The sequence below is a fragment of the Myodes glareolus genome, chromosome 16 (assembly GCF_982192425.1).
Source record: "Myodes glareolus chromosome 16, mMyoGla1.1, whole genome shotgun sequence".
NCBI lineage: Eukaryota > Metazoa > Chordata > Mammalia > Rodentia > Cricetidae > Myodes > Myodes glareolus.
The window spans coordinates 31249683-31277070 of NC_142041.1; the positions used below are offsets into that span (position 1 = coordinate 31249683).

The 27388-nt window shown below is 44.8% G+C and overlaps 1 protein-coding gene across 1 annotated transcript in view; it reads left to right on the forward strand.

The window, feature by feature from the left end:
• Nucleotides 1-13653: 13653 nt before the first annotated feature.
• The window catches only part of Gne (glucosamine (UDP-N-acetyl)-2-epimerase/N-acetylmannosamine kinase), a 49941-nt gene continuing 36206 nt past the window's right edge, over nucleotides 13654-27388 (forward strand). Inside the window, exon 1 of the mRNA XM_048419758.3 lies at nucleotides 13654-13808. Coding sequence (XP_048275715.3) covers nucleotides 13758-13808 — 51 coding nt within the window. The 5' untranslated portion in view covers nucleotides 13654-13757. The remainder of the gene's footprint in view (nucleotides 13809-27388) is intronic.

Consider the following 27388-nt stretch of genomic DNA (forward strand, 5'->3'; position numbering starts at 1 on the left):
CCTCTTGCCTCCACTTCCCAGGTGCTACGTGGGATTGGTGTGCCACTGGGCCCACAGTATAGGGTGCTGAGGATAAAACCAGGGTTTTATGCATACTGGGTAGGCTCTCTACCAACTAAACTCCATGCCCAGTGCTCTCACCCCACCCCTCAACCTAGAGTCTTATGTATCCCAAGCTGACTTCAAACTCACTATGTAGCCAAAGATGACCTTAAATTTCTTTTTTTTTCTTTTTTAAAATTGTGTATCTATGTCTGTCTATGTGTGAGTTTGTGCTTGTGAATGAAGGTGTCTACAGAGCTCAGAGGTAGGCGCTGGATTCCCCCAGAGCTGGGGTCACACAGGCGGCTGGGAGCTGCCTGATGTGGGTGGTGGGAATTGAACTCAGGCCCTCTACAAGAACAATACACGCTCTTAACTACTGAGCTAGCTCTTCCAGCCCCGACCTTGAATTTCTGATCCTCTTGCCTCTACTTCCCAAGTGCTGGGTTTACAGGTTTGTGCCATCACACCTGATTTAATAAATGTCTTTAACAGCCACGTCAGTTGGTGGGAGAGTAAACCGGTCCTTGCTTCCACAGAAATACATCTTAATGAAAGACATAAGAAATGAGGACACTTCCTGACCGTAGATGAATTGTAAACTGCAAGAGAAGAGAGACAGCCCTCAGGCAGAGCGTGATTATAAAACCTCGTGGCTTGCAGATTGAAGGTTACAGAGACTTTCTTGTTTTGGTTTGCGTTGAGGGCTTGCAGGGGCGAAAGGTAGAGAGTTTGCAGGGAGAGAGAAGTCAGTAAGGCCAATAGGGGCAGTTTCTGGTGGAAGGCTTTTTACATCATGGACAGCCAGCCCCCAGGTTGCCTCACACAGGAATGAAATAGCTCATGCCCAAATGACTGCCTTAAAAACCTTCCTTAATCCCCATGGCTTGCTAATGAGAGAGGAGAGGAATCCCTATCGTCCGTGACTGGGAGTAATAAGCAAATTAGCCCTGACCCAGTGTTTCTGGATCCAGCGAGCACCATACTGGCTTCATGGCCCCACAAGAAGTGTTTCATTACCAGGAGAAACGAACTGTCCAAGCCATGGAAAGGGGCAACAGATATGAAGAGTTCCCTGGATCTGTAGAAGACGCGCTCCTAGACTCTTGGTGGGGGCCAGAAACCACAGACGGCCCCGAATCCCATGTATTCACTCCATAGACCTGTGACCAAGCTGAATGTATAAGCTATGCCCCATAACAGCTGAGCGATGACTTGCTTCGAAAGGCATCCTTCTTAAACAACTTGGTAGGCGGAAAAATGGGCAAGGAATGTCAGCAGTAGACCCAGGTTCCACCATCAGCAGACTCCGCCTCTTCGCCATTCATAGACCCGGCCTTCCCACCATCAGCAGACTCCGCCTCTCCACCATCAGCAGACCCAGCCTCCACCATCAGCAGACTCCGCCTCTCCACCATCAGCAGACCCAGCCTCCACCATCAGCAGACTCCGCCTCTCCACCATCAGCAGACCCAGCCTCCACCATCAGCAGACTCCGCCTCTCCACCATCAGCAGACCCAGCCTCCACCATCAGCAGACTCCGCCTCTTCGCCATCCATAGACCCAGCCTCCACCATCAGCAGACTCCGCCTCTTCGCCATCCATAGACCCAGCCTCTCTACCATCAAATCCAGTCTTCCTAGTGATGTTTATACTTTTCAGTCTCCATTAATTCCTAAATCTATCCCACTTTTCCTTACTTACAATACATGGCTTAGTACCCAAGGGATCCCTCATGGAATTTGTCTTTTCTAGGCTCAATGCTATTGGGTGTAAATGTTTAAATAATTGTTTCGTTTTGGTTCTGAGACAGATCTGTGTAACCCATGTTGGTCTCAAATTCACACAATTCTTTTGCCTAACCTCCCCAAATGCTAGGATTACAGATATGAACCAAAATAACTTATTACAAAACACTGTTATGACTATTTTTTTAAATTTTTTATTTTTTTTTAAACTTTATGTGAATTGGTGTGAAGGTATCAGATCCCCTGGAACTGGGGTTACAGACAGTTGTAAACTGCCATGTGGGTGCTGGGAATTGAACCCGGGTTCTCTGGAGGAACAGGCAGTGTCCTTAACCTCTAAGCCATCTCCCCAGCCCCTGTTATAACTATTATTAAAGATTGTTGTTAACCTTCTACTGTACTTGAGAGATTATTCAGTGGTTAGGAGTACTTATTGCTCTAACAGAGGACCCAAGTTCAGTTCCTAGTACCCACACTGGGTGACTCACAACCATCTGTAACTCCAGCTCCAGGGGATCTGACATCCTCTTCTGGCCTCTGGGGCACCTACCCTCATGTACACATACATGTACAATGACATATAGACACATGATTAAGAACACATAGGGCGGGGTGTTTTATTTATTTATTCCAAACACCGGGATACAGGTGTGGGTTACCCACTGAGCTTAGCTTCTCTGGGAAATCTTTGAATCAGATTTTGCCCTAATTTGGCAACTGGACAGGTAGGGAGGCACAGAGGCTCATGTGAGTAGAAAGTGAGTGTGTGCCAGCAGCTCAAAGGTGTGCTGGGCACAGAAAATAAAACCCAAGGATCAGGTGAGCGAAAGGACAGTCAGCAGGATTAGTGTCATAAACAAGAAAAACCAGTGTCAAGGACGGGTGGTGCTCTTAATTGCTTCCTCCAGAGATCCTGTTTCTGGAGCCCTCACTTACTTCAGAGCAGATCTCCCCGCCCCCACCCCACCCCCACTGTCTACCTTCCTGAACAGGAGAACAAGAGTTCACATCAGAACCTCCTCCTTAGCACCTCCACCACCTCAAGACCTGCGCCAGTGAGCTCCAGGGCCAGAAGGCAGCTCCACCCTCAACATAAAGAATCCTCTTAGAAACAGGAGCGTGGCTCAGAGAAAGAGACTTAAGCCCTCTCTCCCGGCGGGGTGTCTGTCTAGAGAACTACAAAGCTTAACAATGCTCTCAACTCCAGGGGCCTCTGACTGCATGGACCCCTGACAAGCTGGCCGCACTTGGGTCAACAGAAAGCCATGTGGCGGTTCTGAAATGCCTTCCTCCCCACATCTCTCTGTTCTTCTGAGCCACTGGCCCCATGATCAGACTTCCTCCAAAAACCTAAATCGCTCCCACTGGCTTTCCCAGAAGCCTCATTATGAGGCTTTCCACATTCGTATTTTGAGCTTCGGACTCAGAGAGAAAGATGAATCCCGCCATTGTCTCTCTAACTAGAAGTCAGAGGGTATGTCACACTGCGAGACACAGGATGACACACGAGCTGCTCTGAGATGTGATGAGTGTAAGGAGATAGGGAAGTAGGCCAGAGATATGGCCCCATGACTTTACAGGGGCAGGGAGAGAAGATAAGTCAGGAATAGCCTTGGAGAGGCAGTCTGAAACTATCTGGGGCCACAGCTTAGCAGGCGCAGAGGGGAACTGGCTGCAGAGGTAGACCAAATCCCCTCATGAGAGGCCACTACTACTTCTGTGGATAGTAGTATCAGGGAGGTGGGGGGTTGGATGCAGTCTGAAAAAATTAAGAATTGAGTGGCTGCCAAGTGCAGAGCCTGCGGAAAGCCTGTTCACTGCGTGGGCACTGTGAAGGGAGGGAAAGAAACGGCTCCCACAGGGGAAGGACAGGGTAAAAGAGAGAACTGATTCACGTTGGTGGACTTTGTGCCCTTGCACACAGAAGAAAGGCCCTGAGAGAAAGGAAAGCCTTGAACCCTTGAACGACAATGAAAGGAATTGCCAGAGGCGCATCCCAGCCAGAAGGAGCCTTGGGAAATCACACTGAATTGGGAGCCACTGAGCCAGTTAAAGCAGAGTGCGAGGCTCTGGGGTTACAGGGTCTGGCAAAGCTGCAGGGCCATCAAAGCTCAGCCCAGTGGTGATGTAGCAGTGACTTCCTGTCCCTGCAGGAACAGCAGACTAAAGCCACTTAGTTTTGGTTCACAGTTCAAGAGGATGCAGTTCATTATGGTTAAGAACTCATGGCAGCAGGAGCTTCAGGCAGCCAGCCGGGCACGTGTGTCTGCGGATAGGAAGCCAAATGCGATGGTGGAGCTCAGCCAGTCACGTGTGTCTGCGGACAGGCAGTGGAGAGGTGACGTGGAGCTCAGCCAGTCACGTGTGTCTGCGGACAGGGAGCAGAGGTGATGTGGAGCTTAGCTGGTCATGTGTTTGACAAAAAGAGGGGAAGGTAGCCAGGAATAAATCAACGGACAGTGAGTTGCATGGAAAAGGAACCAGAAGGGATAGCGCGCACACACACACACACACACACACACACACACACACACACACACACACACACACACGGTTAGGTGTACAGGGGGCTCAAATCCATTTCATTTTCAGTCATTTTTCTTTCAGGAAGAATTAGATGAAGGAGCAGGAACAGCTGGTTGATTTTAATATTAGTTATATCACCTAGGCCCCACTCGGCTTAGCCTCTCTCACTTCTCGGCTCCCCTCCACACGGAGCAAATGAAGAGCAGAGGCAGGATTCCGGTCCAAAGCTGAGATCTCGCGTGACTCCTCGGTCACTTCAGAGAACGTACTCAGCTGTCTGTCTTCCCACCTGTTGGAATACAGGGTCTTAGGGACCAGCCTGGGCACTAAGGGGTTTACAACAAGCTGGGCATGGTAGTGCACACCTATAATCCTAGTTTTTGTGAGACAGGAGAATCGTGAATTCAATGCCAGTCCAGGCTATACAGCAAGTTCTGGGCTACACAGAGACAACCTGACTCCAAAACAAAACAAAACAAAACAAAATAAAACAAATGTAAAGCAAACAGAACTTATGTTAGCTAAGTTACCTAACATAAAAGGCATGCTAGGGTCACAAGAGGACTCTGTGGTAAAAGCACTTGTCACACAAGCCTGGCAGCCTGAGCTCAATTCCTAAAACCCACAGTGGAAAGGAACTGAAAAATAATATAGAAATAGAAGAATTGATTTGAAGATCGATGCAAAATAAAAATACCGCAAACAGAGTTTAGTACAGGCAGACATGGAGACCCAGTGGGAAGGAAGGAAGCTCAAACATTAAGCTCAAGGTGCGCTCTGCACAGGCAGCCACTCCAGCTGGCTCGGTTCTTTACAGCCATTGGTTCGGGAATATGATGGACCTTCGAAACGATAAATTACCCAAGATCATTCAGGAGTAACCGGTAGAGGAAGAATTCAAGCGGGCTGTGGGTGACTACCCAGAAGCCTTATTTCTTTCTTTCCCAGTCTTTGGACAAGGGGAAAGGACCAGTCAGCATACAGAATGCTGTTCTGCTCCCGGACTTCTGGGACTTCAGTGATGTCAGTGGTGAGTCTATCTGATGAGCCACGGTGAGGGATTTGATAAAGGACTCTTCCCACGGAAGCTTCCGCTCTGATAGACAATCCAAAGAATGAAAGTTCTGGGGAAAAGAGGCCCCCAGAGATTGCGACAGCCTGTATTGTCAGGGCTCACCAGAGACGCAAAAACGATCGTACACACTTGTAAAGAGATTTATCTCAAGGAATTGAGCATAGTAGTTTGTTGTGTCTAACACCTGATGGCCGAAGGTAGCAGGCTATTTGGACTCAGGAAAGACTTGTGGTTCAAATTCAAAGGCAGCTGGGCCAGAAATCCAGGAAATGTCCATATTGCAGACCAATATGCAGTGGACTGACAGACTCCTTTCAGCTACAGTGAGGGAGATCAGCCTTTTCTTGTATTCAGGCCTGGACAGACTGGATGAAATGTGCCCATGCTGTGGAGGAATCTGCTGTTCTCAAGCCCATCCCTTTAATTATAAATCTCATCCCACAACACCCTAGGAAACCACCTAGAATAAGTTTGAGCAAATGCGTGAGTTATGGTTTACCCCATAGAATACATACCTAGAAAGTTTGCAGCCCTGGGTTCGGTTCCTAGAGTCCCCCTAAACAATGACAAAAACCTAGATACGGTGATCCAGCCAAACTAATATATTAAATTTTCACACTTACCAACAGGTTGGTCTGCAAATCTCGGAATATTGCAGAATCCGAGAAAACTGTCCACAGATGTGACAAAGCATCAGTGACCTGGAGTTAGCCTCCATCAGTGCAGTCAGCTGTCAACCTATCAGGATCCAGGAGCTAAGTCTTGAGCATGGCTGTGAAGGGTTTCCGCACTGGGGTGAGATGAGAGGATCCATTCTAACTACAGACAGTCCCATTCCATGGGCTGGAGTCTCAGACTGAAAAAATCCGGCGAAAGTGGGCTGAGGACCAGCGTCCATCTCTCTTTGCTTCCCAGCTGCGGATGCCGTGTGACGAGCGGCTTCAACCTCCTGCTTCCATGGCTTCCCCGCCACGAGGAGCTGTGAACGAGAAGAAACACTTCCTTCTTTAAGTTGCTTTAGGTATTTGTCACAACAGTGGGAAGAGCAGCTAATCTAATTATCCAGGTAGGTCCTGAATCCAGTGACGAGTGTCCTTCAAAGAGCTACACAGAGGGCGGTACAGAAGAGAAGAAAGCTTTCTGGATGCCCAGAAGAGGCTGGTGTGACACAGCACAAGCTAAGTAAGCCGAGAAATGTCTAAAGAAGCTGGGAGAGCCAAACAGAAAGCATCTCTAGAGCCTAAAGAGGGAGCACAGGTCTGTTGACATTTTGGTTTTGGACTGTGGCTATCAGGGGTGTGAGAATAAATTTCTGTTGTTCTACTTTATGGTTGAATAATGTTCCCGAGGAAGCTGACACAGCTGGGGGACACCAAGTGGTTCATCTTCCTCTCTACCCTACCTTGGCCAGTCACACCATGGACTTGTGTGGGCATGTGCTTACATGCACCCCACACAAGTCAGGGGCAGGAGGACTTCTTCAGACCCTCTCCCCACATCTCCTCTCTCCTCCTGCCCAAATCCTGCATTGCCGAAGGAGCCCCGTCCTTGCCCACTCTTGGCTGCCGTTTCTCACTTGCTCAGCACCTTGGTTCTATATTCTGCACTCTTATAACTGCCCTGACTCTCTCTTCCGGGCCTAAGAAGCCCTGAGCTGGCTCATCCCTGGACACACTCACTGAACCAGACCCGACTGCAAAGCCCCTCTCCAGAGTGCAGCATCATTTGTTGGTCTTTCCGTGGAAAACACACATGCCCAGTGGGAAGCAAGGCCGGGGCTACCTCTGGCATGTGGGAGTTATTTTATTGACAGTGTAAACCTAAGGCCTATTCTTTTGTTTTGTCTTGTGACAGTCTCAACACACATCCCTCACTTGCCTGTAACTCACTATCATGGACCAGCTGGCCCTGGGTGATCCTCCACCCTCTAGCTCCCAAGTGCTGGGGATTCAGGCATGTTCCACCATGCCTGGCTAAGGTATAATTCTATTTGTATAAGAAAAGACACAGAACGATGAAGTTATATTTATAGAGTAAAGGTTACCTAAACACCGAGTCTACAAAAATGTGAGGTTAAGACTGATATCTTGAAATCTTGCTCCTTTCCCCCCACATTTATTTATTTTTTTTGCATTTGCCTGTATGTGTGTGGGCTTGAGCAGATCAGCTTGCTGATTTCCTCTACCACGTGGGTTCAGGCTCCAAACTCGGGTCATCAGACCTCGTGACAGACACCATTACCTGCTGTGCCATCCTGTTCAACAATTTTTTTTTTTTAAGTAGCGGCTCATTTAGTTCAGGCTGTCCTTGAACTCACTGTGTAGCTGCGGATGACCTTCAAATCCTAACTCGTCAAACAAATTCTGCTAGTGCTGGTATGGTGGCGCACGCATTTAATCCCAGCACATGGAAGGAGGAAGCAGGAGAACCAGAAGGTCAGACTAGATTACGTAATCTCAAAATTACAAAATCTCATATTTATATGAGATTATTATATGTATATTTATATATATTTGTAATGTCAACTTGTGTGACATATACTTCTGCAGTTGTAATATATGCTCTCCATATCCAAATTTCCTTAAAACAAGCACTCCACCACGCATACACACGTCAGTTCCTGCTTCCTAGTCCTGGTTGTCTCAGGACTCTCCCAAACTCCACATCCTCTCAGGCCCTGAGCCAGAACCGTCCCTCTTCTCTAAGAAAACCTCCTTGCTTCTTTTCTACTGTTCTTGCTTTAAGTCATCCAAGGCATGTTTACTCGCTCTGAACTGACAACTGGCCCACTGGGGTCACCTGGGCCTGTACGTGTTGGGAGAATCAATATCTTCTCATCTGGGAACAGAGTCTGCATGTTGACTGAGGTCTGAGGTCCCTCCAGCAAAGATCTACAGCTTCTTTGTGTAAATGTCTTGATCATTTTCAACTAGACTGATTCCTGGCTGCTCTGTTTATAGGCTTTGACACTTTGCAAATGAGAATTTTCTTTTGCTACTTAAAAAACATTATTTACTCCTGGCAATTTTGTATTTAGCCAAATTGTCAAAAATTAATTATAATAATTTTTAGGTTGAGTCTCTTTGGGGTTATCTAGATAGCCAACCATGTAATCCGTAGGTAATATGGTTTTATTTTTTTTAATTATTTTTTGGATTTTTGAGACAGGATTTCACTGTAGTTTTAGAGCCTGTCCTGGAACTAGGTCTTGTAGACCAGGCTGGCCTCGAACTCACAGAGATCCGCCTGCCTCTGCCTCCCGAGTGCTAGGATTAAAGGCGTGTGCCACCACCACCCAACCCGGTAATATGGTTTTAATTCTTTCTACTACTCACACTTTTATTACCTCTGTCGCGTGTGTTAGAACTGTCAGTGCAGTACAGAGTGATGGGAGGACACTGTGAGGATTTTATCTCAGCATTACCTGTGGTCCTCGCTATAGGTTTGCAGTTTTCTAACTGAATTAAGATTAGGCTTTTGCTAGTTGTTTGCTTTTAAAATCAGAAATGTGCCTAGCAAATGCTTTTTCAGGAGTTATCTAATCTAGATTATTCTTCTGTGAATGTTACAGACTGCATAAAGAGATTTCTGAAGTTGAGTCATCCTGATGCCTGAGCGATGAAGGCCATTCGGCCATTAGGGATTATTCTTAGCATGCATTGTTGGGACTCCCTGGGAACCTGCTGGTCAGAGAAGCAGACGGGCAATCTTCGGACCTTTACTCCCCCGCTTTCCTCCAAATCTAATCCCCCAGTCTCATCCTCAGCTCAGGAGCAGACTATAGGCTGTGGCCTTTCTACCCCCCTCTGCCCCCATCCCCAGGAAAAGAAGCAGATTCTAGTGGCAACCCTGCTTTACTCCTTTCTTAGACAACCAGTGTACCCACTTCTACCCCGTCACCACCCACAAGTGTCAGCTCCCAGTACCAATAAACATGTTCTAAAAAGAAACCCCAGTGGCCACACCTGGCAGGATGTCAGAAACATTCCCTTCTGGGGTACCTACACACGACACACTCACCTAAGAACGAGACATGACAACAGAAACCAAGGAATGAACACTGACGCCATAAAGACGAGACCAGATATCAGCACCTAGAATTACAGTCTTCCCAAACTCAGAAACCTAAACACCAGCATGCAAAAAAAAAAAAACCCAAAAAAAAAACAAACCAAACCAAAACAAAACAAAACAAAAAACAAAAAAACAAAACAGCAGCCAGGACAATATGCCTCCACTAAAGCTCAGCAACCTTACTACAGTAGGCCCTGAGAAATGAAATATAGATGAAACACAGAACAAAGTCTTCAAATTAGCCTTTATGAGCTGGGCAGTGGTGGCGCACAACACACCTTTAATTCCAGCACTTGGGAGGCAGAGGCAGGCAGATCTCTGTGAGTGGGAGTCCAATCTGGTCTACAAGAGCTAGTTCCAGGACAGGCTCCAAAGCTACAGAGAAACCCTGTCTCGAAAAAAATGAACAACAACAACTAAAAAAAAAAAAAACAAACCAAAAACCAAACAAACAAAAACAAATTAACCTTTATGAAAATAAGAGATGTCCTTAAAGAGGAGATGAAGAAACCCATTCAAGAGATCTGTAAAATACAAGCAATGGAATGAAATGAATAAAACAGTTCAAGACCTGAAAGTGGAAATAGAATCAATAAACAATACCATCTGGGAAAAAAATTAAGGAATTCGAACAAGAATACAGAACAAAGAAAGAGTATTAAAAGCTGCAAGGGAAAAAGACCCTCACATATAAGAACAGACCCATTAGAATAACACTTGTTTTCTCAATTGAGACTCTAGAAGCCAGAAGTTCCTGCACAGATGTCTTCTAGACTCAAAGACACCACAGAAGCCATCTTAGACTACTATAACCAGCAAAACTTGCAGTCACAATAGATGGAGAAAATTAGACATTTCATGATAAAACCAAATTTAAGCATTGTCTGTCTATAAATCCAGCCCTACTGAAGATGCTAGAAGGAAAACTCCCACCTAAAGAGGTTAACACCCAAGAAAACCCAAGGAACAAATAATCTCAACTAGCAAATCAAGGGAGGGACACACACAAGAACATAACAGGAGTCAACAAACACTGTCATTGATAACTCCCAACATTGATGGTCCCAATTCCCCCATAAAAAGACTAACAGAATGGATGCAAGAACAGGATCCATCCTTCTGCTCTACCCAACAAACACTCCATCAAGGATAGACATCTCCTCAGGATAAAGGGATGGAAAAATACAGTCCAAGAAAATGGACCTAATAAGTACCCAGTATAGCCACTTTAATATCTGACAAAACAGACTTCAAACCAAAATTAACCAGAAGAGATGGAGGACACTACATCTTTGTCAAAGCAAAAATCCACCAAGAGGACATTTCAATTCTTAACATCTGTGCACCAAACACAAGGGGCACCCAAGTTCATAAAATAAGCACACTACTACAGCTTAAAACATATATTGACCCTCACACTGATAGAGGGAGATCTCAATACCCTGCTCTCACCAATAGACAGGTCATCCAGACAAAACCAAATAGAGAAATATTGGCATTAATAGATATTATAAACTAAATGGACCTAACAGATATAGAACATTTCAAACAAACACAAAAGAATAGATCTTTTCTTAGCACCTCATGGAACTTTCCCCAAAACTGACTACATGCTCAGTCACAAAGCAAGTCTCAACAGATAACAGAAAATTGAAATAACACTCTGAATCTTATCTGCCTACCACAGATTAAAACTGGGTATCGGGCTGGGGAGATGGCTCAGAGGTTAAGATCACTGGCTGTTCTTCCAGAGGTCCAGAGTTCAATTCCCAGCAACCACATGGTAGCTCACAACCATCTGTAATGAGATTTGGTGCCCTGTTCTGGCACGTAGGTATACATCCCAGAATACTATATACATAATAAATAAACTTGAAAAAAACTGGGTATCAAGAACAACAGACCCAATGGAAAGCTTACAAGCTCACGGAAACTGGACCACTCACTACTGGATGAGAAATGGATCAAGATGGAAGTTAGGAAAGACACGAAAGACTTTCTAGAACCGAATGCAATGAACACATACCCAAACTTAAGGGGCACGAGTGAGGTGATTCTAGGAGGCAAGTTCTAAACTAAGTGTTTTGTAAACTAAGTGTTTACAAAAAAAAAAAAAAAGTGAGCTGGTGGTGGTGACACACGCCTTTAATCCCAGCACTTAGGAGGCAGAGGCAGGCGGATTTCTGTGAGTCTGAAGCCAGCATGGTCTACAAAGCAAGTTCTAGGCAACTGGTGTTAATACACAGAGAAACTCTGTCTCAAAAAACCGAGAGAGAGAGAGAGAGAGAGAGAGAGAGAAAGAGAGAAAGAGAGAGAGAGAGAGAGAGGAGAGAGAAATCTCATGCTAGCAACTTAAAGCACACCTGAAAGTTCTAGAACAAAAAGAAGAAATAACACCCAAAAGGGATAAAGAGCAAGACATAATCAAATTTAGGGCTGAAATCAATAAAATAGAAATAAACAAATAAATCAATGAAACAAATAGTTGGTTATTTGAGAAAATCACTAAGATTGACAGATCCTTAGCCAAATCTAAAATGTGAAAAGAGAAGATCCAAAATAATAAAATTAGTGATGAAAAGGGGAACATAACAGATTCTGAGGAAATCCAGAGAATCATAATGGCATATTTAAAAACCTCTACTCCACAAAATTCAAAAATCTAAGAGAAAAGGATAACTTTTTGAAAATATATCATTTATCAATATTGAACCAAGGGTAGATAAGCAATTTAGACAGACTTCTAGTGAAATACAAGCTGCAATTAAAAGACTCCCAACAACAACAAAAACAGGGCCAGCCTGTTTTAGCGCAGAAAACCGAAAACTATCAGCTTTTCAAAGAAGAGTTAATGCAAATATTCTTCAAATTATTTCACAAAATAGAAACAGAAGCAACATCACCCAAATCATTTTATTTTTTTATTTTATTATATTTACAGTTTCAGACTCAAGAAAAAAAAAGAATTACAAACCAATTTCCCTGGTGAACATAGATACAAAAATTCTCAATACAATACTTGCAAACCAAATCCAAGAACACATCAGAAAGATCATCCACAATGATTAAGTGGGCCTCATCCCGAAGATGCAGGCCTGGTTCAATATACGAAAATCAACAAATGTCATACACCATATAAACAGAGCAAAGACTGAAAACCTCATGATTATCTCATTAGATGCAGAAAGGGTCTTTTATCAAACCCAACACCCCTCCATGATAAAAGTCCCAGGGAGATTTAGGAATACAATGGACACGTCTCAACATAATAAAGCTGATTTATAGCAAGCCTACAGCCAGACTTAGCATCAATCACTAATTAAGAAAATGTCATCCATGCTTGCCTACAGCCCACTCTTAGGGAGGCATTTTCACAATTGGGGTTCCCTCTTCTCAGATGACCTCTTCTCATAGCCCGTGTCAAGCTGACATAAAATTAGTCCTGTTTCCAAACGGACTTCAAACTCAAGGTCCTCTCCACACTGTGGAGCGCTGAGACCAAGGCATACCTCTGCATCAGCGAGGCACATTATGTTTTAATTATAGATTTCCCTAAGTGTGTGACGTCATGCGGTAGACAAGGCAGAGCAGAGTAGGTAACTGTGCAGATGGCTGCTTCCCATTGAAACGGCTGGCTGTGTTTGGTGACAAGCAGATCATTAGCCTGAGTTCCTTCGGGGGTCCCTGGACACTAAAGATACAAACTGCACTCTCCGTAAGCTAAGAGCTAAGGCTGTTTCCTATCCTAACGTAGCTGAGAGGAAGGCGATTTGATTTTCCTTCAGTCTAATGAAGCTAAAGGTTTTTCTAAACATAGAGCAGTCTGTGGTTGTTAAGGAATCCTATTAAGTCTCTAATTTCTTAATTGCTTTGTTCAGCGAGCACATCAGTAGATGTTCTGAATATTCCTGTGTGAAAACCAGTGGAAAGGACAAGAGAGATTTTTATGATAGCTATCACTGGGTTTATACTCAGGAACTTTTTTTTTTTTTAATTGGAAATAAAAATCACTGAGTTGAGTCACATATTAAGAATAAGGAAGTGGCCCTCAGGTTCCTTCCTTCCTCCTACTTCAAACCCACTGTCCAGGAACACAGGGAGTGTTCATAAACACACACACACACTTACACACACACACACACACACACACACCCTTTCCAAAGAGGCGGAGCTTAAGAGTTAGTTTGGAACACAGGTGCTTACTAATGACCACTTCGTGCCAGCTAACCCAGGAGGACAGACAGCTGCTCGGTGATTCTAACCACACCTCGGGGGACAATTGTGCCACAGAATGGAAGCACGCACTTATCTCTACAGGGAACCGGGTTACCCAGGACCTCATGTGAGTAAGGCCGGGTCTCTCGAGCACTGTGGCTTTGCTCTCAGACACCAAGGCCATCGAAAGGAGGAAGGGGAAAACTTTGGTTTTCAATCTGTCACGTTTATTCATTTTTAAACATCTTTGCCCTGCTCACGCTGGCTCGTCATTCTGTGGTTAGTCACTGTACAGTTCTGGGTTGTGTCTCTGTCATCGCCCTGGCTCCCATGGTCTCTTTGCATTTCCAAACAGAAAGAAAAACAAACTCTTTATTATTATTTATTTATTTTTACATTCTAACATCAGTTTCCCCTCTGCCCTCTCTCCTCCCAGTATCTCCCCTACCTCCCCTCTGCTCCCCCATCTGCTCCTCTTCCTAAAAACAGACTCTTTCCTGCCAATTCCTATTGCTTTTAGATAAAACAAGTTTTGCTTTTACTTTTCAAATTCCTTGCTTCATAAATACAGTTTCTTTCCAAAAGGTACAGTGTTTGCTGTAACTTCATTTTTTAGTTTTGAAACATGACGCATAGACCGCCGTAATGGATATCCATCCCTACTTCTGAGTTTTCGAGTGACCATATGGCGGGGGGTCGCGTTTTCTCTGAGATAATTAGTATCTAAGCCCAGATAAAAAGGGATCTCCATGTTGATCCATCTTTAGCTACACCACACAGTACATTATATTAGAATGTATGTTTAAGCGAGGCTTTGACTGAAGCATCTGAGCAGCCCCACGCTCTAGGGCATCATCACATTTAAGTCGAACTGCTCGGTGTAAAATAAAGGTCACCTACAGTGAGGAAACGGCTGGAAGAACCTGTCAGAGGAAGGAATGAGAAGCAGGGCAGGAGAAAGGGAGAGAGTGTGTGGAGGGTGGGGTGAATTTAGCCAAATCGGAAAGAAAAACTCTCTATGCAGCCCATTACTTTGTCTCACGGATATGTGCCAGTAATTTTTTTTTAAAGAGGAGAGAAATCAGAAACAAGTTTTTAAAAAGACGTTTTCAGTTAGGTGGTGTCATTCATTCCAGTAGTTTAGGCCAGCCGTGTAGTGGGGAGTGAAGCTGCCAAGGCAGGGAGAGCCAAGTTCAACGTCTTCAATAAAAATGCATTATTTTTATTGTTTAGCAGTTAAATTCAAGTTTAGACTTTTTGAGCTTTTGCCTAAAATTAAATTGTTCCCTTCCCCTCCCCCTCAAGTCTTCAGTGAGATCTAGCGTGTACCGGTTGTCTGTAATTACAAGCGCGAGAGTTAGTCTAAGTAACCACTCTGGCTATTTTTAAGTCTCATCAGACTCGATGGCCTACAGAAAATGAGAGAGAAAGGGCAGAGGGAGGCAAATATGTCTCTCAGGTCATTGGATAGGCCAGGATTCCACTCACTGGGAACTGTGGTTGAGGAGAACGCCCAGGTGTAGGAGGACAAAGATGTCTGTATTTGGGCAAGATTGACTTGTGACGTCTGGGACAAATGAAGTTGACCTTTAAGCAGCTGGTTAGTGGCACTGGTGTGGGGAGCCTCTGCTAGATCTTCAGACTTGGAATCACTTTAAATGAAGGCTAAGCCACGCCAGCAAATGAGATCAGGCATGAACATTAAAATGGCACATAGGAAGCCTGGGTACATAATTCCAGGAGCCAGCTTTTTCCACAGGGATCTGAGGAAATGCAGAGTCTAAAGAGGTCAGAGACAGATAGGAAGCAGGGGTCCTGTGAGTCCCGGAAGTGGGATGTTTCGAAGAGGCTTGTGTTGTGTGTACGCTTGCAATCCCCAGCACTTAGAAGGTCCTTGACGACAACTCTAGTGAGTCCTAGACCAGTGTGGCACTCTGTCTCGAAAAGAAAAAAAGAAAGAAGAAAAAGAAGTAGTTTAGGAAACCTTAAGAACACCTTAAGCTAAGAGTTGCTGGAGGGAGAACGGGTGCTTGGGCTGTGGGGACAGGAGAGTGAGTGAGAAAGGGGACAGGTCCAGAAAAGCACACTCATGTTCAGGACAAAGTATCACAGAGCGAGGTGAGGTTTCCACAGAACTTTCTACCTTATTAAATTCAATTTCATGATGTTTGAGACTAAAGGTCTGAGACCCAGACAGTCAAAACACGTAAGAAACAAATAGCGACAGATGTCAAGTCAACCTTTGGCCTCAGAGAGATGGGATCCAGGGTGCATGAAGGCTCTCAAGAACCTGGGGATGTTCAAGGCCCTTGTAGAAAATGAGGGTGTTTTCATATGGCGATGACCTTCTCACAGCCCCTGTACAGCTAAATCTCCTCTAATCATATACAATACTCAGTACAGTGGAAACACTATGCAGTTTTTATGTTGTATTATCTGGCAAATTATGACAAGCAGCCCACACATTCTAGCACAGACACATTTCCCCCCAAATATTCCTATCGATAATTCTTTAGATCCATGGATGTGGAACTTGTAAGCGCAAAAGGAAACTTTATCAAAAAGAGTTAGCTGGGCAGTGGTGGTGCACGCCTTTAATCACAGCACTTGGGAAGCAGAGGCAGACAGATCTCTGTGAGTTCCAGGCCAGCCTGGTCTACAAGAGCGAGTTCCAGGACGGTCTCCAAAGCTACAGAGAAACCCTGTCTTGAAAGACCAAAATAAAAAAATTAAAAAAATAAATTAATTAAAAAGAATAAAGTAAAATAAAAAAGAATTGACCAAAAACAACTGGGAATCATGGCAGAGAAATGTGGGTGGCAGAAAGTATAGCTGGACACTTCCCTGGCAGGGGAGACACCATGGTCACAAAGGTGACTTTCCCAAGACGAGGTTTATCCACTGCATTCCCGTGCTGGACAAGGTTTATCCATCACATGCGCCTATTCCTGAGATTTCCCCAGATGTGGGAAACTCAGCTGGAAAAAACAGTAAGAACAAAGCCAAGCCAAAACAAAACCAGAAGAACAGTTAGGCGGCACCTTGAACTGAGTGAGAAGTATGTTAAAAACAAACAAAACAAACAAAAAAACGGGTAGTAGGTAGTGGAATTAATCATGTCCATGAGATATCTGCGTTTCTAACCCTTGTTTCCTCTGGATCCCTAGCTTCACAAAAACCTCCTAAGGTTCTACAGACTCAACAAATCCAAACCGAGAGCACCCACCTTCCCATCCAGAGCTCACCCCCAAGTGTGTCTCTCTTCGGGTTCAGAAGACGGCATTGCCGATCACCCACATACTGAACTAGGATGGATGGTCCCCACCCCCTCGAGCATTCCTACCATCTGGCTCTATCCGGTCTTCCTCCACGCTCTTTAGATTCCCTTCTCAGGATTCATTCAGTCTCTCCTCTTGCTTCTCTCTCTCTCTCTCTCTCTGTCTCTCTCTCTCTCTCTGTCTCTCTGTCTCTTTCTCTCTCTCTCTCCCTTGTCAGGACCTCACTGCTCACTACGCAGTCCCTGCTGTCCTGGAGCTCACAGCACTCTTCCCACTTCAGAGCCAAGTGCTAGGATTCCGAGCGAAAGGATTCGCTTTCTTAGTTCCTGCTACCATCACTTGCTACCATTTTCCTCTAGTCCCTCCTCTTCCCAACCAATCACTCGTAATTCAAAATACAGAGAGGAGAATGCCCAACTCCCTTACAGTGGAACATCCATATCCCTTGCTGATATGGCCTTGATCCATAGCTCGGTCACAGCTCCGGTTACTTTCTGCCTCCACACCTCAGTCTTATAACAATACTGACTTTCTCCTTGTTCTTCAGCTCGTTACTAATTGTCATACTTAATCATTATAAAGTCGAGGTGATTCTGTGCAGCCAGCTAGATGGCTCAGTGGATAGAAGGGCTGGCTGTGTAAACCTGGCAACTTGAGTTTGATCCCCAGATCCCAAATTGTCCCCCAACTTCCACATGTCTGCCATAGCATGTGTGAATGTGCAAATACATATGTACCCACCATGATTATAGTTTTTATTTTGAGAAAAGGATATTTAGGCCTAACTGATAGAGGATGACCAAGGAGGTTGATCACACAGTGATATGGGCCATAGAGAGAAACCGGAAGATGTGCAGGACCACTGTTAGATGTCTCAGTTTTTATTGACTACATTTCTTACGTAGGTACTGACTCGGGGACCCTCGGAGAGAAGCACATAGGACTAGCTTCAGAGGACTTGGGATCTGATTAGGAACTAGGTCACAGATAAGGAAGTAGCTAGTAGGACTGGTTTTCACAGAATACCAATAGGGATGCTAAATGTCACAGTTATAAACATAACCATTTTAAAGCACTGGATAATTCATAAATATGAAATGGGTACTCAAGCCAAATGCTACAGAAATCCAGTAGAGGTAGGATTATCTTTGGATAGAGTTCAGATTAAGTTTCAGGATAAATAGGATTTGAAATCCAGGTAAGGCACAGAAGCAAAGACAGGCTCAGTTCAGCACAACCACAGGAAGCAGAAAGGAAGCGCCGAAGGCCGAGAGCCTCAGGCTGGGGTGTAGTTCAGTGGTAGAGTGCTTGTCTAGCGTTCCTTCACAAAGCCCTGTGCTCAACCCCAGCACTACTTAAACCTGAGCACGGTGTAGTAGCCCAGAGAAGGGAAGTGAGGCAGGGGTATTAAAAATTCAAGGTTGTCGAGTGAGTGTTGAGGCTAGCCTGGTACACAGGAGATCCTGGAGAAGGGAAGTGGGGGAGAGGAGAGGAGAGAAAGAAAAAAGAGAAGAGAAAAAAATGAGAAAAGGGGGGAAATGGAACCAAAATCTCTGTGTACTGAGTTTGAGGTCGGGGAGTACCTTGACTAACGGTAACTCTAAGTGTGGACCCAGATTGGGGAGGCTGCTGCCGGAGTGGGTATCCAGGCTTTATCTACATGAAAGTCTGAATGGAAAGCTTAAGAATTAAAGTTCTGAGGACACAGTACATAGAGGGCCAGGGAAGGGTTGAAGCCCTAGCATGGCAGTGCCCACATTCACGGACAGGACAAGATGTAAAGAAGAAAAAGAAATGACCTGAAACATAGAATTGATGCTATCCCAGTCGGGGCACGGAAGATGCAGAGCAGAGAAATTGAGGCCTTTTGTTCATGCCAAGGCTTTAGAGATATTAATTATGTGTATTTGGATATGCCTTACACATTCATCTAGCATTACTTTGTTGAGATGGAGTCTTACGATGTAGCCCAGGCTAGTCTTGAGTTCCTGGACTCAAGGACTTCTCCAAGACCGAGCCACTATATCCAGCTTCGCTCCGGTATTAAACAGCCCGCTTGAACCACCAGGCCTGGTATCACATTCTTGTAATCTCAGCATTCACAGACTAAGGTGGAAGGAAGGACAGCAAGTTTGATGGCAGTTTGAGCTGCAGAGTGGAGGACAACATGGGCTACACAGCAAGATCCCGTGGGGCCTTTCCTTCAACCTTAGCTGCACGCATGCTTGTTACTAAATATGACTTGGATGCTCAAGGAGCACAGCTGATTAACATACAGTATTTATACAATGAATATGGTCGTTCCTCGGTCATCCCTCAGGTGTGAACCAGTCCTGAATAATCTCCTTAGCCTTTGTTGGGACATCATGAAGCCTCTCCTAAGGTTTGTGGATATTGAGTGCCGTTGACCGTTGTTAAGTACCAGGAAATTCAACAGAACAAACTTGTATAATTTTCACTGAGACATTATTTTAGAGAATAATTATGTTGACTCAACTTTATATTGTAGAGCCAAAGTTAAAAGCAAACTAGCTTTTTTCCAGGAAGTACAAATTTTTAAACTTCTATTAGCAAGGAATGTGTAGGCGGTAGCTGCTTGTTCATTCCCGGCCCCCAGACCTGAAGTAACCACACCGAAACTGTATTAATTAAAACACTGCCTGGTCTATTAGCTTATGCATATTTCTAGCTAACTCTTACATCTTAAATTAACCCATTTCTATTAATCTGTGTATTACCACGTGGTTGTGGCCTATCAGTAAGTTTCTGTCCAGCATCTGGTGTCTGTCTCCTGCAGCTGCTACATAGTTTCTCCCTGAGTCAGCCTACTATGGTTTGAAATTCCTGCCTTGCCCTGTTCTGCGCTACAATAGGCTGAAAGCAGTTTTTTTTTATTAGCCAGTGCTATTCACAGCATATAGAGGGGAATCCCACATAAGGAATGTCTGAGTGTTTCCTTGCCTTTACCATTTCTCTAACATCTAGATAGAACAATTTATCTTCATAGTCCATAGCGAAAATTGCATTTTAAATTCCCAAATAAAGAATGATATTCCACAGAAACAAACCCAACAACATTGTGTTTATTTGCATGTCTCTCCTGTAGCTGGGAACAGTAGCATAGAGTCGGCCTGCCATCACGGAACTGTGAAAAGGTTGGTGAGTGGTAAGTGCAGCAATGAGGAATCATTAAATAGCTCTGGAATATAAGCTTCAAAAGGCTCATGTTGCAGTCATGAATACTCTCACCAGCCTATCTTTTAATCTCAGACTAAAGTTGATGCTTTAGGATATTCCTGAATTCTTTCAGCCTATATAATCAATCGTGTGTGTGTGTGTGTGTGTGTGTGTGTGTGTGTGTGTGTGTATTCATGTGTGTGAGTGCGTGTGTAAATGCAGGCCCACTTGAACATTGTACACAACTGTGCAGAGGTCAGAGGTCTTCACGTTGTTCTGTTTTGTTTTGAGGCAGTCTCTCGCTCTCACTGACCCGGAACTCTACAGAGTAGGCTAAGCGCTGCTCAGACAATGTAATTATTTTATTTTATTTATTTGTTTATTTTTTAGTTTTTCGAGACAGGGTTTCTCTGTGAAACAGCCCTAGCTTTCCTGGAACTAGCTCTTGTAGACCAGGCTGGCCCTTCAGAAATCTGCCTACCTCTGCCTCCTGAGTGCTGGAATTAAAGGCGTGCACCACCCCGCACTGCCCAGCTCAGTCAACGTAACCTTAACCCTAATGATATTTCCTGGATGGAGGGGATGCTTCTCTATGTAATGCAGCTGCAGAAGGCCACTTAGTGCAAGAGAAGCCCTTCTCTGTTCCGAATGTTCTAGGAATCTTTCAGGAGTAAACTCCAGCACCAATGAGAGTGGAAGAGAGCCCGTATCACCAGGACAGCACCCGAAACGCCCCAGTGCTGGGTCCAGTTTGTGTTCCCATTTTATACTCTAATGCCTCAATCTGAGGTGAGCAAGCAAGATGAGTCAGTCAGGTTGTTTGGGTCTCTCTGTTCCGGGTAGCAAGTGTGGTCATGCTTGGCAGTAGGCAGGACAAGCAGTGCTCTAAGTGAACACTAAGCATACCAACAAACCCGTACTAAAAGTTGGTCTTTTCTGCCTTATTCCATGTCATGAGGAGAGTATAAACAATAGAGTGTACAGCCTGCTTTACCCCCAGACACTCAGACAGCCTGTCAATCCAAAGTATTATGAGTGAGAAAAACTAAAGGGAGGTTGATAGCTACATGTGAATATTCAGATGGATATGGCAGTCGACTACTCAGTTTTTGTTTGTTTGTTTGTTTTGGTTTTGAAATAGGGACTCCAGGATACTCTTTAGCTCACTGTAGTCCAGGCTGGCTCTAACCCATGTTGATTCTCCGTCTCTGGAGGGCTAGGATTCTAGGCAGGCCTAATTCACCATGCCCAGCTGATCACTCATTTTTTCCCACCCTGTGATTATCTTCTTTGTGACTCAAAACAGAGACAGGAACTACATAATGCCGCCTCCACCTCTCTACTGGCCCCGTCCAAACAGCACAGCACACACCCAAGAACTCTTTCCTCCACACTCTTATTCAGCCCAGGGTCATCGGGACAGCGTTCTCCAGGCAGCCCTCATCAGTGAGTTGGAGTTGGGACGCATTTTACGGGTCTCGCTGACGTTCCGCTCTGTTGATCTTCTGACTGCCTGACTGAAGGAAACAGGCACTGAGAGGAAAGGCTCACTGTAGCTATAGACACATTGGCTCCAGCATCAGAAGGCGGCACAGTGGCGGAGCACCAGCATCCCAAACAAAACAAACAAACAGACACAAACTAGAAAACAGGGAAGAAAAGTAAGCCTAGCTTCCAAGCGATTGAAACCAGAAAGCTGTTCAGGATCCTGCCTCACGCTCTACCAGCCCTGCCTCAATAGTATCTGTGTCTGTGTTTTTAATATGCCCCCCTTTCCCACACATATCCCACCACCTAGCTACTGTCTCTGTCTGTCTAACGGCTCCAGAGAGCTAGTGCAGCCCACCCCGCAGTTACTGATGTGTTTGGTAGGCACAGTCTTGGTGCTAGGTTTTTTGGGGATTGTGGACAGGCACCTTCTGAGTAGGCACTGATAATGTATTCTTTCTTTAGCTTAATGGCAGATTCTATTTCAAAAAAATACGAAGTCAACACTTGATTTAGCTATTTGTGGATGACTCAGTAATAAACACACACACACACACACACACACACACACACACACACACACACACACAATGTATATATATGGAGGGAGAGGGAGAAAGAGAGAGAGAGAGTAGTAGCTAGCTCCGTGGGCAAGGGAGATAACTCAGTTGGTAAGTGCTTCTCCGGCAAGCATGAGGTCATGAGTTAGAATACCTAATGCTTACATGAAAAAGTTAAGTTTGGGGAGAGTAAGAGAAGTGGAATAATTTGTGTGCTGTGAAGGGAGGCTGAACTGGGTACGTGACAGCAGTGAGGAACAGCCTGATGTGAGAAGCCGTAGTTATGCCCAGGCCCATACTGCTGCCGAGGGGCTAGGTCTGTGGCCCTGCCGCATCCGGGGATTGTGTTCATGTCGATGGCCCACATTACCACTGAAAACCATTCAGATGTCTATGGTTTGTGCTACTGCTTGAAGCCATGTTGAGGTCTGTAGGCTGTGCGGCTGCAGGTGGCCATATTGATCCGGTGGCTTATGCTGCCTCCTGAGGCCATGTTGATGTCCGGGGCCCATGCTGCTGCCAAGGGCCGTGTCTGGATCTGTGGCCTACTGCAGCTGGGGTCTGTGTTGATGTACATGGCTCGTGTTTTCACCAAAAGCCATGCAGATGTCCGTGTTCTGTACTGCTGCCTAAAGCCCCTCCTCACCGGCAGTGCGGAGGCAGAGGTGTGGGTGAGGGAGAGCTGGTCCTGTCCCTTGCCTGGGCAGCACAGGAGAGCTGGCTCCAGTGGCATGGGCACAGGGAGGCTGGCGACCTGACCAACTCAGCTCCCACCCAGGCCCAGATCCAGGGCCTTGAGTGGGACCACCCGAGCATCTACGCCACCTCCGAGCTGCTGAAGCACCTTGAAGGGGCGGTCCTGCCAAACCGTAGCCACAGGATCTCCTGGACTCCTGGCAATAGCGGAATATCTGAGAGGAGTTTCAGTGAGAACCCAGAGTTGATGGTGTTGCAGAAGCCGTGAGCCAGACTCGTTGCAATCAACATTTGCAAGTAAAGCTGCCTGGGCCAAAGGGTCTACTGTGTGACACACCACAGCTTCCAGTGCCACCATGACAAATGGATGTGTGACCGAGAGGCCGGTAAGACAGAGGAGCAGAATGGTAACTGCACGGCGGAGCTGGAGATTTGACATCTGGGCCGGGTGTGAGGAAAGGCTGCAGTTGGTAGAGGAGCAGGTTGTGCCCAGAGAGGCCGGCAAGACTTTTTTTTCCCCCAAGTTTTAATTTTTATTCTTTATTTTCTTTTTGGGGGCGATTACAAGGGTGGAGGGAGGATGTGGGAGGACAGGGAGATGAGTGGGATGGGAGTACATGATGTAAAGTTCCCAAAAGGATCAATAAAAAATTACGATAAATAAATAAACAAATGAAAATTCAGTGCCCCCCCCCCCCACAACGCTAAGTGGCACAAGCCTATAATTCCAGTGCTGGGGAGGTAGAGACAGGTGGATCTCTGGGGATTGCTGACTAGACAACCTGACTTAATTAGTGAGCTCCGACCCAATGAGAGATCCTGTCTCCAAAAAAAAAATTGCAAGATGAACATTCCCAGGAATAATACCCAGGGTGACCTCTGTCCTACAAATGCCTGCAGACACACCCAAGAGCTTTGCCAAGCTGATCTCATGCCCCCCATCAGCACCTCTTGTGTAATGCTGTGCACTGAGCCCAGGCAAGCTCTCTTAACACTGAGGTAAACCTCCAGTTGACATTTTCTTTATGTTCCTTTTATTATTATTATTATTATTATTATTATTATTATTATTATTTTGAGATCTGAGTCGCATGTATTCCAGATTAGCTTCAAATTTATTGTATATTCAAGAAGGACCTTGAACTTCTGAACCTCCTGCTTCTACCTGTTGAATACTGGAATTACAAGTAGGCACTATCTTGTCAAGTTTTATATGATACCAAAGGTTGAACCTAGGGTTTCATGCATGCCAGGTAAGTACCCTGTCAACTGAGTTACAGCCCCAGTACTTGCCCCCTTTCCTGGGGTAGTGTCTCACATAGCCCAAGGTGCCCTCCAACTTGCTATGTTGTTGAGTTTCTAGGCTTCTGATCTGTTTACATACAAAAGAATTCTGCAGGGCATGGTGATGCACTCCTCTAAGGCCAGCAATTAGGAGGTAGAGGCAGGTGGATCTCTGTGAGTTTGAAGCCAGTCTGGTCTACATAATGAATTTCAGCTAGGACTATGTAGAGAAACTCTGTCTCAAAAGACAAAATGATCAATAAACTAAATAGGAGCTCTAGAACAGATACCTGGATGTTGTGATGAGCCCTGGGCATAGATAATAAGCAGTTACTACTATGGGTAGCATGTACCGAGCAGGGGAGTACTTTATAATATTAAATCACCAAGTAAAAGAACAAAACAAGTCCGTGTGGTGAGAAATGTTGCCAAAATGGCCAGCTAAGTACCATCAGGATCCCCTTAGAAAGGGCTCACCTTCCATGAGAAGGCTTAGTAATTCTTCACAGTCTGTGTTTTGATGTTTTCACATATGCTGCAATCAATGGGTCAGCTATAGAAAGATCTTATTTTAGCCAGGCAGTGGTGGCACATGCCTTTATTCCTAGCACTCGGGAGGCAGATGCAGGCGAATCTCTGTGAGTTTGGCAAACGTGGTCTCCAAAGCTACACAGAGAAACATTGTCTCGAAAAACAAAACAAAACAAAACGACATTATTTATATTATATTATATTATATTATATTATATTATATTATATTATATTATATTATATTATAAACTGTAAGTCCTTAGATCAGAGTAAGGAAAGCAGGCAGATGGCCCTGCGTGGGAAGACTTTGGGTATGCCAGTTCAAACTGCTGACTAGAAGAGCCGCAGAGCCCCTGAAGTGTAGTCTCATTTGCACATAGAAAAATGGTCTGCACACTGAGACGCAAGTCCTTGGAAGGTTCTTGTGCAGTTCTGAAATTCAGAAATGCAAAAGGTGAGGTCATTATTTCATTTAATGTTAAATGACAAACACCTTACTAACTACCTAATATAGAAATATAAGATTTTTAACATTGGTTAAGCAACAACAACAACAACAACAACAACAACAACAACAAATAAATACACAACAACTTAGAACTGTCTTAAGTATGTATGGAGTCTAAAAAATGCTTTTCTTTTTTCTTTTTTCTTTCTTTCTTTCTTTCTTTCTTTTTTTTTTTTTTTTTTTTTTGCTGCGTTGGGATTGAACCTAGTTCCTCACACACGCTAGGCAAGCTCTCCACCACTGAGCTACATCCACGGCCTGTGGTTTTCAAAGTGTGTTTACATTTATATTAATTTACAGTATCCCCCTGCATACAGCCTTTTTTCTTCTTTTTCCTTTCTTTTCTTTTTCTTTTTTAAAGACAGGGTCTTGTGTAACCTCCGTTGGTCTCAAATTCACTATGAAGCTCAGGATAACCTGAACTGATCCTCCTGCCCCCACCTTGCATGTGCGGGTGGTACAGGTGTAATCACATCTTGCTCTAGATACACTCTTAAGCATTAATGTTATAGAAACACATTGCTGTGTAACATGCATACAAAAAGTGCATCATGGTAAGCACATGAATATTAAGAACATGCATATTAAATGTACAATATGAAGTTGTGCAAAACTAAGCATTATGCTAGTAGCATCTGAATTTCATGATAAATAAAAATAAACATTAAACATTATTTTATTTTTCTCTCATACATTATATCCTGACTAAAGTTTCCCCTCACTCCACTTCTCCCAGCACCCCTGCCTCCCTTGTCCCTCAGATCCACTCCTCCTCCATTTCCCTTCAAAAAAAGAGCAGGCCTCCCAGGAATATTAATCAGACAAGGCATAACAAGCCACAAGAAGACTAGGCATAAACCCTCATATAAAGGCTGGGCAAAGCAGTCAAGTAGGAGGAAAAGGGTCCCAAAAGCAGGGAAAAGAGTCAGAGACACCCCCACTCCCACTATTAGGAGTCCCACAAGAACACCAAGCTACATAACCATAATGTATATGCAGAGGACCTAGCTCAGACAGGGTCCATGATTGCCAGTTTAGTCTCTGTGAGCCCTATGAGCCCTGCTTCGTCTATTCTGTGGGCTATGTTCCAGAGGTGTCCTTGACCCCTCTGGCTCCTACAATCCTTCTTCCCCCTCTTCTGCAGGGTTTCTCTGTCTCTGCCTAGTGTCTGGCTGTGGGTCTCTGCATCTGCCCCATCAGTTGCTGGATGATGCCTCTCTGATGAAAATTGGCTAGGAACCAATCTACAAATACAGCAGACTATTATTAGGAATCATTTCATTGACTTTTTTTTTTTTGACAGCTATGTTTGATTTCTCCTGGATCTTTGGGCTGTCTAACCTCTGATTCCTGGCCATTCAGGCAGTGTCAGGCATGGGCTTCAAGGTGAACCAGTCATTGGCTGGCCACCCCAACAAGCTCTTCGTCACCATGACCCCATCACATCTTGCAAGCAGGAGAGATGGTAGGGCAAAGGATTTGTGTCTGGGTTGTTGGCCCAGTTCCACTGCTGGAAGCCTTGCCTGTTTCTAGGCTGGTTAGGACTCTGTACCCACGGTACTAGGATAATCTTTGTTAGAGTCACTCTGACAGTTCCGGGGACTTTATCCTGCACTAGGTTTCCATATCCCACTAAATATTTTCCCCGACTTCAGCCATCTCTCCCAGTACTCCCTCCCTCCGTCCCTCCACGTCCCTTCTGTTTCCATTCCCACCCACTCCCACTACACCTGAAAAATCTATTTGATTTCTCCTTCTCAGGGAGAGCCATGTGTTCTGTCTTGGGCCCCCCTTGTTACTTAACCTCTCTGGGTCTGTGGTTTGTAGCCTGGTTACCCTTTACTTTACAGCTAATACCCACTTATAAGTGAGTACACATCAAGTTTGTCTTTCGGGGTCTGGGTTACCTCACTCAGAATGTTTTGTTTGTTTGTTTTTGTAGTTCTATCCATTTGCCAGCAAATTTCATGATGTCATTGCTTTTAACAACTGAGTTGGACTCCATTGTGTAAATGTGCCATATTTTCTTTACCAATTCTCTGGTTGAGAGACATCTAGGTTGTTCCCAGTTTCTGGTTATTATGAATCAAGCTGCTGTGAACATAGTTGAGAAAGAATTCTTGTGGTAGGATGGAATGTCCTTTGGTTATATGCCCAGGATAGTATAGCTGGAATTTGAGGTAAA